We start from the raw sequence: 15,111 nt of genomic DNA on the forward strand, positions 1-15,111 counted from the left end.
CAACCTTGTCTTAAATATATTTACTGAGGTACCCTCCACTACTTCATTGGGCAGAGGATTCCACATATTCACCACTCCTGGAAAAAGCAGTCCCTCCTCATCTCTGTCCTAAATCTACTCTGAGTCCATGTCCCCTACTTCTAGTCTCACTTACCAATGCAAACAACTTTAATGCCTCAATCTTAGTTATCCCTTTCATAATTTTATATGCTTCTATAAGATTTCCTCTCATTCTTCTGAAATCCAGTGAGTGCAGTCACAAGCGACTCAATATCTCTTCATAGTCTAACCCCCAATCTCTGGAATCAACCTGGTGAACCTCCTCTGCACTGCCTCCAAAACCATTATATCCTTCTTCAAATAAGGAGACCAGAACTGCACATAGTACTCCAGGTGTGGCCTCATCGGTACCCTATACGGTTGCTGCATAACCTCCCTGCTCTTAAATAGTCCCTTTAGCCATGAAGGCCAACATTCCGTTTGCCTTCCTGATAGCCTGCTGCACCTGCAAATCAACCTTTTGTGATTCATGCACAAGCACTCCCAAGTCCCTCTGCACAGCAGCATGCTGCAATTATTTATCATTTACATAATTATCTGCTCTTTCATTTTTTCCTTCCAAATTGGATGATCTTGCATTTATCAGCATTGTACTCTATCTGCCAGACCCTTGCCCACTCACTTAACCTATCTATATATAGCTTTCTGCAGACTCTTTGTATCTTCTGCACAATTTGCTTTTCCACTCAACTTAGTGTCATCAGCAAATTGAGAAGTCCCCTCTTCCAGATCATTAATATATATCATGAACAATTGCGGACCTAGCACTGATCCCTGCGGTACACCGCTCACCACTGATTGCCAACCAGAGTGACATTCGTGTATCCCACTCACTGCTTTCTATTAGTTAACCTATCCTCTATCTGTGCTAATACAGCACCCACAACTCTGTGAATCCTTATCTTATGGATAAGTCTTTTATGTGGCACCTTATCGAACACCTTCTGGAAATCCAAGTAAATAATGTCCATCTGTTCCCCTCTATCTACTGCACTTGTTAAATCCTCAAAGAACTCTAGTAAGTTTGTCAAACATGGCGTGTCTTTGCTGGATCCATGCTACGTCTGCCTGATACTCACTATTTCTTCCTTAATGATAGCTTCAAGCATTTTCCCATCTACAGATGTTAAACTAACTGGCCCATTGGTACCTGCCTTTTGCCTACATCCTTTTTTGAACAGTGACGTGACATTCGCTGTCTTCCAATCTGCTGGGATCTGCACAAAGTTCAGAGAACTTTGGTAAATCATCACCAAAGCCTTTACTATAACTTCTGCTATTTCTTTCAGTACCCTGGGATGTGTACCATCCGGACCAGGGGACTTCTTTTTCTTCAAGCCCACAGTTCTGCTGAAGGGTCTCGGAATAAAATGTCAACTGTACTCTTTTCCAAAGATGTTGCCTGGCCTACTGAGTTCGTCCAGCATTTTGTGTGTGTTGATTGCATTCTTTGATGGGAATGAGGGTGAGAGGTGGTACTTTGAACATTTATTGTGGCTTAGTAAAGGAAGCTCTTCCAAAGATTCTTGGCAGTATTTGTAAAAAAAATAATTATTGTGCATCGTCATCTTCCAAAAAAACAAGATTTTAATACTAGAGAAGAAAATTACTTTTATTACTTGTCAGCGACTAGTACTTCCTAGTAATTATTATATGTGTTTAGCAGCAAGTTCTGCTGCAACTCAGATATCCTTGTTACTTCCTTTTTTGTCAGCATGCTGCCCTTCTGACCACAGAGAGTCATTAAATCCCCATATTGGTGCAGCTTTATAAATTTTTAGAATTTAAACTGATCTTTTAAAAAGGAAAGAGATGTTCAAATCCATTGTAATGTCCCATCCCTATCTCAGGATGCCTCTTACCTATGTCTGAATAAGCAATTGAAAATGTTCAAGTATTTGAAGAGAAAATGTATTTGCATATAAGATTTTTACCGTCACCATTGGGATTTTTGATGTAACTGAATATTTCATTTTAAACAGAAAATGCCAGAAACACTCAGGAAGTTCAAAACGAAGACCCCTGTCTTCCCATATATGCAACATAACCTGCTGAGTATTTCTGCCATTTTCTGCTGTATTTAGTTTTGATTTTCAGCATCTACAGTCTTTTTTACTTTTCAGCGTTGTTCTTAGATTTTATTTTCGAAGCAATTATTCCCAAACAGATTAAGTTCATGGGTTTCTGATAGCAATTCCTACAAGCTTTATTTTTTTTTAAACTGTTGTTTTCCTTACATTTTGTGCTCTGGCTTTTGAGGTGCACTGCATAATCAATATTGGAAATTTCCAGCTGTTACTGACAGTCACTTTGCAAAAAGGAAAGGGTGTATTTTTAATATTCTGCTTATCTTGGACTTGTGTTTCATGAGTCCAATGAATGAGTTCAATGTCCATTTGTTGAACAAATAAAGATAACTGGTGTAATGCTGAATTTAAAATTATGGCACCATCCTGTGGAAACTAAAAGGGATTGCAAATGATAAGTCAGAGAATTTGATGTTTTACACTCACATACCATAATAACTTCGAAATATGTTGCCATTTCTGTTACATTTGGGACAATGTATTTTAAATTTCAACATAACAGCATTGTTCAGATTCTCTTCTCTGTACAACAGTTCAGTTTCTCTGCTCACCAACATCTATTTGAAAGAATCCAAAATGGATGATTGCCTTCCCAGCAATGACTCCCTGTTATAAATACATATTAAAAAAACAAATTTTGCAAAGTGAGGATGGTTTAACATTTTCATTCAACATAATTATATAAGGAATAATAAACACTGAATATTTACTAAAGTTCAATCTTTTTCATAAACTAGGGGCAGGAGGCTCCTTGTCGCTGTTCTGCCTTTCAATAAGATGATCTGATCATGGGCTCAAATTTCTTGTCTTTAAAGTTGTATCGGCCTCTACTGTAGTCTTTAACAGAAGGTTTGTCTCAAATTTGTTTGTATTTATGAGTCTGTCTCCTCAGCTACCTGAGGTTAATAATTCCAGATTTACATCTCTGGGAGAAGAAATTCCAACATGCCATTGGCTTAAATGGGCCACTCCTTTTACTAAAACTGTCCTTGTTCTACATTTCTCCATGAGTAGAAACATCCCCTCAGCATGTAACTTACAAAGACTCCATCAGAATTCCTTGCATTTAAAAAAGATCACTTCTCATTTTCCCATGCTCCAGTGACAAATGCATAACTTGTTCAGTCTCTGTCCTCATATGGCAGCCCCTTCATCTCAAAGGGGGACTGCCAAAAGGAGCAGTAATCCTGATGATTGGTAAAATTTCATAGCTGAACAAAGAAAGACTAAAGCTTTTTAATAATGAATGGGAAAGAAAACACCACTTAAACATGAGAAAAAATTAGTATAACTAAATGCCAATTGCTTACACACTGCTACAGGAGAAATTGTATTCAGAAATGAAATAAGTAGAGAAAATAAGCTCATAATTTGTGTCTGTCATGGAAAACCTTCCAGAAATGGAGAATAGCCGGTTAAGTGGATGTAAAACTGAAAGAAGTAAGCATAAGTTCGTGGAAAAAAAAATTGTTTGAACCAAAAACTGATAATCTCATGGTCTAAAACATCAAAAGTAGAAGCATGCAAAATGTCTCTTAGTTTTGCCTCATTTAGCCTCTTCTGCCTATTCTACCCTTCAACATAATTCTGTTTAAAATCCACACTACCATCCAGTTTAGTGTTGTCAACAGACTTGCTTTCCTCATCCAAATCATCAATATAGATTGCGAATACTTGAGGTCCATCTCGAATTCTTGTGACAACCCATTTGTCACTGCTGCATTGTCTTAAAATTGCTGATTGATTGCTGGCCTCTAGTCCATTTCAGCATTTTAATTTCAATCAAAAGTGTTCTGATTTAGTTTTTAATGATAACTTACGTAGTGCCGTGTTGAAAGTCTTTTGAAAATCCAAATATGGTTACAACAGAACTTAGATCAACTGGGAAAGTGGGACTTTAACTTGGACAAACTACCAGGTGATACATATTGGGAATTGTACTCAGGACTGTGGCCTTGGGGAGTACTATTGGACAGAGAGACCTTGGGATGCAAGTACATAGTTCCCTGAAAAAGAGAAAAAAATTAGCTTCATTTGTCACATGTACATTGAAACATAGCATAAAATACATTGTTTGCGCCAATGACCAACACAGCCTAAGGATGTGCTGGGAGCAACCTGCTAGTACTGCCAGGCTCTGGTGCCAACACAGCTTACTAACCCTAACACTAATGTCTTTTGGAATGTGGGGAAAAAACCGGAACACCCAGTAGAAACCCACGTGGTCTGGAGGAGAACATACAAGTTCCTTAACAGTCACCGGCGGAAATTGCACCTATGTCGCTGGCACTGTAAAGCAATACACCAGCCACTAAGCTGTCTTGCTGTAAAGTGGAACACAGCCAGACTGGGTGGTTTGCAAAGTGTATTCACACTTGCCTTCATTGGCCAAGGCATTGGGTATGAGAGTTGTAACATCACACTACAGTTGTTTGTACAAAACATTGATTAGGACACACTTTGAGTATTGTGCACAGTTCTGGTCACAACAATATTGCAAGGACATAATTAATATAGATAGGTGCAGGAAAGTTTAACAAGCGTGTAACAGATTAGAGGGCCTGAGTTATGAAGAGGGTTTGAATAGGCTAGGTCTGTTTTCTCTGGAGTGAAGGAAGCTAAGGTTATGAGAGGTATGGATAGAGTAAATAGCCAGAGACTGTTTCCCATGGTAAGGGTGTTGATAGTTATAGGTCTGGGGTGGAAGGGAGGACATTGAAGATGCCCACTCAAGGGTTTCAGGAACAGCTTCTTCTCCTCCATCAACAGATCTCTGAATGGATAATGAAACCATGAACACTACCTCACTAGTTGTTTCCTCTCTTTTGAGCTATTTATTTAATTTTTATATATGGTTATTGTAATTTATAGATTTATTATTATGTCTTGTGATGTACTGCTGCTGCAAAGCAACAGATTTTACAACATATGCCAGAGATAGTAAACCTGCTCCTTATTCTGATATTTGAGGGGTAAATTTTTCACACCAAGAATAGCTGAATTACCAAAGTAGATGGTGGAAGCAGGAACATTTACAAAACATATTGACAAGTATTTGAATGAGCAAGGACATGGAATTAATGTGGGTACTATGATGAGCATTGATGCATTAGGCTAGAAGGCTACTTCCTCTGCTGTACAGTTCTATGACACCGCATATACTGGTTTTCCCTTGTCTATTTCCCTAGTTACAACCTCAGAAAAGACTCCGTAGTAAACTTATTAAACGTGTTATCCCTTTCAGAAGGCCATGTTGACTCTTCCCAATCCTGTTGTAATTTTCTATATGCAATGCTGCCATTTCCTTAATCATAGATTCTGGTGTTTTCCCCTACTACTGATGGTACTACCATCAGTAGTAGGGGAAAACGCCAGAATCTATGATTAATTGGAATGTAGTGTATTCCTTTTTCCCTCTCCATCCTTTTAAACAGTTGGATTACATATTCAGCATTTTAAATTCTGTATGGGAACAGGTGATCTGGAATAGATGCAGGTAGAAGGAAATAAATATAAGTGCCATTTGGAAGTTATATGCTGCAACAAATGCATTTCTCTTGTTGACCATTTCTGTCACTTCATTAGAAAAGCTAATTTCCATTAAAAATCCATGCTGACTTTCTGTACCCAATCCAGTAAAGTAATCTGAAAGTCTTTCCATAGATGCTTCTTTACCTTGAGTAAACTTTTACCACTTTCCCTCAACTTCCTTGTGTCATTCCGTCTTTCTTAGCGTATGTTGTTTTGTGTTGTTTTCACCACACTTCTGGTTTCTGCAGCTTAAAATATATTTGATTTCCAAAATGATTTTGTTGTAAAGTCTACGACATGAAACTGTTTTTCTTTCTCAATATATACTTGCAGGGCTTCAGGAATTTCAATAAAGGAAGCTATTGTTGTCTTGCTAATGCTTACTACTGCTCTCTTGAAGGCTGCAGCACTGTTTGTCTTCATGTACTTTAAGTAGTAGATTTTCAAACTGATGTGTGGGACTAGTGGGGAGGAAATGTACTTGATCTTGTTTCACCAATCTACTATTTGCAAAAACAACTGTACACAATGGTATTTATAGGAGTGACAACTGCATAGTCATGGAGGATACATACATCTTCATACTATGCATATTCTCAATCATGTGCTTTGATACTCTTGCAGTGCTAAATTGGAATCAATTTAAAGCATTCTTTAGAGCTAATAGTAATCTTTCTCTTTTAAATCAATAAGTAGATTTCTGCGAATGATCAAGGAATCCTGATCAGATTCATCAGTAACCTTTGAATTCGAAAAGGTCTGATGAAATTAGAAGAGAGCCTTGTAATATACAAGAGGTGATTTATCGTAGTGTTAGTGTGTAGATACTTCTCAGACGTGTGACCAGTCCATTTTCACTAATTTATTGATGTTGGATTTGAACAAAATTATTTCCTTAGGTGCAATTAATGCATTTGGATTTGCCATCTGTGTCTCATCTGAGCTGTTATCTGCAATAAGTGGGCTTAGTCGTCATTGTCAGGAGATTTGCAGAGGAAATTGAAATCAAGCCTGATGCAAATTTCTATTAATGGTCCCAAAATGGCTGTTAGGACTGGTAACTGCTGATTATCACTTCTAAAGTCAAAAAGGTTCTCACTGAACCATTAGTGTAGTAACATGTATTTGATAAGGCAATCTGGATTGAGGGAAGGATGTTTGAGTGTGCATATTTCTGTCCAATATGGCACAAAATGTTCAGTGAAAAACAAATTGTATCTCAATTACAGCAGATTTTCACAATAAATAAGTGGAGTTGAATTATTAATAGAAAGAGTTGGCAGAACAATTACATAAGCTTGCCATACACTTAAGAAAAGTGTTATTTTCTCGCATTTAAATTTACTAATGTTCAGTTTACTGTTATATCCACGAGTACAAGTATGCATAGATACAATGAAAACTCTTGCAGCAGCAGCATAGGTACATAGCACTATAAGCAGCATTCATAGTAAAAATAAAAATTAAGCATATTATATACAGTTTTTACAAGAAAGAACACAGTTTTTTTTTAATGTATTTTACTCCAAAGTGATCAAAATGATCATAATTTTGCTAAAGTGTACTGCTTGGGTCTTGTGTTCAAGAACTGAATATAATGCTTGATGAAAAATTATCACTGAATCATTACCTGTTTCTCTCTAGAAATATTGCTTAAGTATATTAAGCTTTTTTTTTGAACTGATTTCCAGTCTCCTTGGTTTTCAAATAAAATTATATTAGTGTTTGTACATTTTCAAGTTTGTTATTCATTCAAAATGATTTCAAATTGTTATTCAATTCAAACAACTTGTTAACTATCTGCAGGTGCCTGGAATACCTACTTAGAAATGATGCCAATCCGGGAATTCGAGATAAACAGGGATATAATGCTGTGCATTATGCTGCTGCCTATGGACATCGTTTATGTCTTGAACTCGTAAGTATATTTAATTTTATTCTTTGAGGTGACCTTATAGAAGTTTATGGAGTCATGAGGGGTGTTGGTAAGGTGGACAGTCATAGTCTTTTTTCCCCATGGTTGTACTGAAGGGCGAGGAATTAAGGAGAGATTAAAAGAGGAACTGAGAAATATGTTCTTTAAACATTGTGTAGTGAGTACCTGGAATGAGCTGCATGTGGAAATGGTTGAGATGGGTACAGTTACATAATTTAAGAGGCATTTGGATAGGTTTATGAAATGGAAGGGCTTGGATGGTTATTGGCTGAACTTGTGCAGCTGGAAGTTGCAGAGAGTGGTCAGCATGGACCAGTTTGGCCAAAGGGCCTGTTTTCATGCTGTATTGACTGTCTTGTCAAATATTTCAATATGTATAATAGAAATAATAATAACAGTTTTGAAGTCCAAGTAATAGATTGAGTTCCCTCGAATCAGGAGTTGCAGCACAGGGAAGGCTGTACAGCTGAGGTTTAACGAGGATCATTTCTCTATTATATAGAGACCCTTCATTGTTGTATATACCTCTGTCAGATCCCCTTTCAATCTCGTTTCTGAATAATTCAGCTCTAGCCTGTACAGTCTATTTACCTAACTAAAGTCTTTAATCTCTGAAGTCATTCTAATACATTTCTTGTGCAATTTTTTAAGACCTTTGAAGGTTTTTTCAACATATACTTGGAAATTGGACTTTGGTTTAAACGTTCATCCAGTAATATGCAATATTGCTGAGGGTAAAAGTCATTCTAGACTGTGCTTTTGAATCTCTGATTGTGCATGAAACTAGCCTTGTTACTCAATAATAGGAGAGACCAGAATGTAAAGCTAAATCTTGCAACATAGGGGACAGCAGAGCTTCGCTTCCAGATGAGCTCAAAGCCTTCTATGCCTGCTTTGATCACTAGAACAGGGAGGAATCATCACCCACCCCCATATCTCCTGATGATCCTTTAGTCTCAGTATCTGAAGATGATGTGTGGGCTATCTTCAAGAGAATGAATCCAAGGAAAGCATCCAGTCCAGACAGAGTACCTGGCTGAGTATAGAAAACCTGTGTCAACCAACTGGTTGATGAATTCACGAATATCTTTAACCTCTCACTCCAGCAGTGTCTGGTATCCATGTGCTTCAAGTAGGCTTCAATCAGACTGGTGCCCAAGAAGAGCGTGGTAACCTGTCTAAATGACTGTTGGTCAATGGCACTTACATCCACTGTAATTAAGTGTTTTGAGAGGCTGGTGTTGAAACAAATCAGCTCCTGGCTGAATGGTGACTTGGATCCATTCCATTTTACTACTGAGGCAACAGGTCTACAGTAAATGCAGTCTCGTTGGCTCTTCACACAACTCAAACATCTGGACAGCAAAGATGTATATGTCAGGATGCTCTTAATTAATTACAGCTCAATATTTAACTCAATCATCCCCTCAAAACTAATCAGTAAACTCCAAGACATGGACCTCAGTGCCCCCTTGTGTAATTGGATCCTGGATTTCCTCACTTGTAGACCTCAGTCAGATTGGCAAAAGCATCTCCTCCACATTCTCCATCAACAAAGGAGCACTGCAGGGATTTGTACTTAACCCTCTGCTCTACTCGCTTTACACCTGTGACTGTGTGGCTAAGTAGAGCTCCAACACCATGAACAAGCTTGTTGATGACACCATTATTGTGGGCAGAAGTAAAGGTGGTGTTGAATCAGCATACAGGAGGGAGATTGAAAATTTGGCTTAGTGTGTAATAACAACAATCTCTCACTGAATGTCAATAAGGCCAAGGAACTGATTGCAGACTTCAGGAGAGGGAAACCAGAGGTCCATGAGTAATCATCAGGGGACCAGTGATGGAGAGGGTCAGTAACTTTAAATTCCTGGGTGTCACTATCTCAGAAGATCTGTCCTCGGTCCATCATTTAAATATTGCGAAGACAGCACAACATTACTTCTGTTTCCTCAGGAGTCTGTAGAGGTTAGACATGTCATTGAAAACCTTGACAAACTTCGATAGATGTATGATGTAAAGTGTGCTGATTGGCTGCATTATGGCCTGTATGGGAACACCTATGCCTTTCAGTGGAAAGTCCAACAAAAGGTAGTGGAATCAGCCCAGTACATCACAAGTAAAACCCTCCCAACCACTGAGCACATCTACATGAAACGTTTCCATAGAAAAGCAGCATCCATCATCAACGATCCTCACCACCTAGGCCTTGCTCTTTTCTCACTGCTGCAATCAGGTAGAAGGTACAGGATCCTTGGGACCCACACCACCAGGTTCAAAAAGAAATACTACCCCTCAACCATCAGGTTCTTGAACAAAAGGGGATAGCTTACATTCATTTAAGGACTTTGTTATATTGTTATTTCATGCTCGTTATTTATTGCTAGTTAATTATATCTGCATTTGTACAGTTTGTTTACAATTAACAGTTTCTGATGTTTACAGTTTACAGTCACTGTTCTATAGATTTGCCAGGTATGCCTACAGAAAAAGAAACTCAGTGTTGTATGTGGTGACATATATGTACTCTGGTAATAAAATGTCTTATTATTAATTGAGGAACTAACAGACTAGTAATGTTTTCAGTCAATTACATTGGACCAGATTTTGCAGTAGAATTAAATGTTAAGTTATCAGAAGCTTGTGATTTCTATATTAACAGCATATGTAAAATTGATTCCTGGTGAACAGAAAGTACAGTACAGAAACAAGGCCTAGAGCCCACCACATCTGCACCGACCATGATCCCAACTAAGTTATTTCTGTCTGTGCATTATCTTTATTCTTCTATTCACTGATTGTCCGTATTCTGCCCAAGTGCCTCTTAAATGTTACTTCCACTACCTAGCAGCATGTTCCAGGTACTTATCACTCTATGTAAAAAGAAACTTGCCTCGTATATTTCTTTTAAACCTTTCCCTCTCACCATAAACCAATGTCCTCTAGTATTTGACATTTCCACCCTGGGGAAAAGGACACTGACTATCTACCATATCTGTGTACTTCTTCATATTACCAGGTCACCTCTTCGACCTTTCATGCTCCAAAGCAAACAATCTTAAGTTTGTTCAACCACTGCTTTTTGCTTATAGCAAGTACACTCCAATCCAGGCAACATCCTGGAGAATCTCTTCTGTACCCTGTTAGCAACCAGACCAGCAGACAATACTCCAAATGTGGTTTAACCGAAGTTTTATATAGCAGCAACATGAGTTGCCAGCCTTTATTTTTGTGTCCCAACGGATAAAGGCAGGCTTGCTCTGTGATTCTTTGGCATCCTAAATGTGTTGCCATTTTCAAATAGCTATAGACTTGCACCCCAAGGTCGCTATATACACATGTCAATAGCCCTAAGGGTCTCTTACATTTGACTTTGCAAAATGAACCACTTCACAATTGTCTGGATTAAACTCCAACTGACATTTCTCTGCCCATATTTCCATGACAATCTTCTTTATTATCCATAACTCCATCAATTTTTGTCTGCAGTCTGACTAATCAGACCACCTACATTTTCAAACACATTGTACAACAGAGCTCCCAATATTGATCCTTGTGGAACACCACTGGTCTCAGACTTCCAATCAGAAAAATACCCCTCCACCCTACCTTGTTTCTGCAATGAGAAAGCCAATTCTGTATCCAGCTTACCAATTTGCATTGAATCCCATTTCACATTTGTGTGGACTTGTGACAGAAACCCTGAAGCTTCTTCAGTTTTGCAGTTTTCTCCATGTGTGCAAGGAAAATGATTTTAATTTATACAGATTTTTAAAAGGATTTTTAATTGATAAAATTTCATCAGAATACTCTGAAAAGCCTATTGTTTATTGGTATGGTCCAAGTATTTTAAATGGAAATCAAAAAAACATCAGATTTGGAAATCTAAAATAAAATAAAAATAGCTAGTTATGTGACTTGAAAATATTTTGTGTGTATTTGTTGTAATTTCCATACAGTTTTTAAAGAATAAGGAATTTAAAGATTGTAATGTGGAATATACCCTTCAGTTTGAGGGTAGGTGTTTATAGTGTGATATTTGAACTATACAATTATATATTTCTGTTTCTTTTTAAAATCTTCCAGATTGCAAATGAAACTCCGCTAGATGTGGTATGTTATCCATTTTGTACTTTATATTGTATCAGTATCAATATAGCTTTTAAATATGGCCTTGGATAACTTAATGTACAAGTCTTAGTGAACATACACATAACAAATCTTTGCTAAACAAAAGGTTCTATTTAATTTGTCCCTTAACAAATGTTTTGTTTGATACAATGCATTTGGTGCCTGACTTTCAAGCAGAAGTCCACATAATCCTCCTTCCCCACCCCACCCTCCCCCCTCAGGGAGGGAGAACGAAAAATTGGAGAAAAGACCTTTAAGGTGAAGGATAAAAGGGGCCTAAGGGGCAACCACACAGAGCGTGATGCATACATGGAATGAGCTGCCAGAAAAAAATGGTTTGAGGCAGATACAATAACAACATTTAAATAATTCATTTAAATAACATGAATTATGAGGGATATGGGCCAAACATGGGCAAATGGCACTAGCTTGGTGGGCACCATGGTTGGTGTGGATGATTTGGGTTGAGGAACCTGTTTCCATGCTCTGACTTCATGCAAGATGTTAACATTTAAAATTTCCTTTTGATTGGGTTAATAAGGATGAAATCTGTGAAATGAAGTTATTTAAAATGGTGGCGGAGGAGGAAAAGCGTGCTTTCTGCCTTCTGCCAACTGCTATGGATAGTGAGAAAAGTGTGAAGCTCGTCACTTTCCTCTCTGTATGACTGCAATAAATCAAAAGTATGCTCCACTTTTTTTGACAAAGTAAAACTTGCAGAGAAATCTATTTATTTATTGAGATGCAGCATGGAATAGGCCCTTCAAGCCACACTGCCAGCAATCCCCGTACTTAATCCTAGCCTAATGACAGGAGTGTTCAATTCATGAAAAGGTTGGCTTTCGCATGAAATTGCAGCCTTAAGATTTGCTATCCATGGATCGTCTGTTTCCTTGTCCCTTGCAGACAATACAGGTATATGAGTACCAAGGTCCAAAGTAGGGCAATCTTGCTGCATTGAAGCTTGTAACAGGTTTCTCATCCCTTGAATAAAAATGCCTGAGAATATTCAAAAGACCGCCAACTTGGTGAACAGTTGTTTTGGAGAATAGACACCTTCCTTGATGAATAGTTTCAGCTCCTTTGTAAAATATTGTGCTATCAGATCACAAGACTTTATGCAGATTTGCATGCCACTTGAAGCATTCAGCCTATACTTCCAAAGTTCCAATACCCCCTAGTGTTCTTTCAAGACTTGTCATAACAATCTCACTTTTTCTTGATAATGGAATTCTGAAACCTATGACATAGCTAAGATCTACTAACCTTATCTTGATTCTTTATTCTCTCAATTATTTTATCTGTACCATTTGTTATACATTTGCAAACGGAACATTCTGCTGCAACCAATCGATAATGTATTTCCAATTGCTCATTACTATATGTCAGTAGTTAATTATATCAGTTCCTTGAGTGGACACCTAACTTTACTGATATAGCTGCATTGACTGACATTTATCTTGCTATTTAATAATAGTATCAAAATAATCTTTCTCTCTGACTCTTAATGTTAAGGATTGTTCTTTATAGTGAAAATGATTGGTATTTTTAGAACAGAATACCCATAGAGTCAATTGCATTTATATGTCACTAGACCTTGTGTCAACTGCATTAATGCTATGACTTTCTAAAGTATCTTATCTGATTTATCAGTTGATGGAAACTTCAGGTACAGACATGCTAAATGATTCTGATAACAGAGCGCCCATCAGTCCTTTGCATTTGGCTGTAAGTAGCAACTATTTATGTATGTATGTGAACTGTAAAATATAAGCTGAATTAACTTTTCTCTGACTGCTGATGCTCTCATGGTACAAAGCTAGTCTGCTGCACCAAATCTTAGCTTATAATATTACTTTCAGAATGCAGCTTCCCACCTTGAGATTTGATTACTTTCATACATCTTGGACTTTCATTAAATTGAATGTAGAAAATGTTGTAATTGCATATGTTATTTGCTATTATGAAATGATTGTAAAATCACCTTTCATATCTCATCGTAAAATTAAGATGGATTTAAGACTAAGTAGGAATATAGAACGTTAATAAGCTATTTTGTTAATTAAAGAGACTATATTGTTACAACTGCAAAATGACAATGGATTTGTAGGTATCTTTAATCATTGCTTTATGACATAATGTTTTCAGGTACATGTTTGATAAAGAAAACCTTTTCATTTGTTGAATTTTAAAGCGCATGCTTTTGTACGGTTTACAGGCTTACCATGGCCACCACCAAGCTTTGGAGGTACTTGTACAGTCCCTCTTAGATCTGGATGTGAGAAATAATAATGGACGCACACCATTGGACCTAGCAGCTTTCAAAGGACACGTGGAGTGTGTCGATGTTTTAATCAATCAGGGAGCGTCCATTCTTGTGAAAGATTATGTGACAAAAAGAACTCCAATTCATGCTGCAGGTTTGTATTGTATTTAATGATAGATAGATTGATTACACTCCTTTAAAATACATGTCCTGGATTTTAAATCATAAAATATCAGTGCAAAATCTATATTGGAGGCATAATGTTGCATACTAAGGTGGACAGGAAAGATGGATTTGTATCTTGTAAAATATATTTTGTCTAGATCTGGTACAATCATGTTTCTGGGAGAGTCAGTAAAAGGGAATGGGAGAAGCCTTTCACTGGTTTACCAGAGGAAATAAATGATTAAGAAATTTCTTACGCATCCTCATTGACAAGATATCGAGGAAACCAAAGCACCTCACAGGGAGAATATGCAAGCTTCATGCAGACAGCACTCAGCAGTAGCTCTATAGCGCCAACCCTTCGTTAATTTGCCTAAGTTAATGAATCTGACTATCTAACCTTGATACCCAATTGTATTATGTTTATCAAGTCAACAATCATTAGCGTTAATCAGAAACTCAAGTGAACAATCTGTCTTGCCATGAGCAAGTCAGGGTTGAAGTATCCTGTGACACTTCCAAGTCTCTCTGGCATACACAGGGCACAAGCTAGCAATGCAGTAGAATGCTTTGCGTTTGCCTTAATGCACAACAATTTTCAAGAAGCTCGGTTAAACATTGTGCGGCTTGTTGTCATCGATCAAGACATTGACAGTTCAGGTCACAGGCTGGAGAGGGTGCAGAAAAGATTCAGGATTTTGCTGGGATTAGACAGCCTGAGTTAAAAAGAGATGCTGGATTGGGTGGAAATGCCTTTCTTTGGAACAATGGGGGCTGAGTCATGACCTGACAGAAGTTTATAGAATCATGAGGGATATGGTCACAGTCTTTTTCTAGGGTAAGGGAATCTAAGACTAGGGAGGGGGCATGGTGAGAGGAGAAGAATTTAAAGTGAACTTGAGAGGGGCAGGTTTTAGTTTTAGCAATGTGGTGTG

The 15,111-nt window shown here is 37.7% G+C and overlaps 1 protein-coding gene across 3 annotated transcripts in view; it reads left to right on the top strand.

Moving 5' to 3' along the window:
* Positions 1-15,111, top strand: part of ankrd28b (ankyrin repeat domain 28b) — a 215,379-nt gene that overhangs the window by 177,211 nt on the left and 23,057 nt on the right. For all 3 annotated transcript variants that reach the window (XM_059972360.1, XM_059972358.1, XM_059972359.1), the window contains 4 exons: positions 7,485-7,596; positions 11,701-11,727; positions 13,399-13,473; positions 13,964-14,165. In XM_059972360.1, coding sequence (XP_059828343.1) covers positions 7,485-7,596; positions 11,701-11,727; positions 13,399-13,473; positions 13,964-14,165 — 416 coding nt within the window. The remainder of the gene's footprint in view (positions 1-7,484; positions 7,597-11,700; positions 11,728-13,398; positions 13,474-13,963; positions 14,166-15,111) is intronic.

This window comes from Hypanus sabinus, chromosome 6, assembly GCF_030144855.1.
Source record: "Hypanus sabinus isolate sHypSab1 chromosome 6, sHypSab1.hap1, whole genome shotgun sequence".
Taxonomy (NCBI): domain Eukaryota; kingdom Metazoa; phylum Chordata; class Chondrichthyes; order Myliobatiformes; family Dasyatidae; genus Hypanus; species Hypanus sabinus.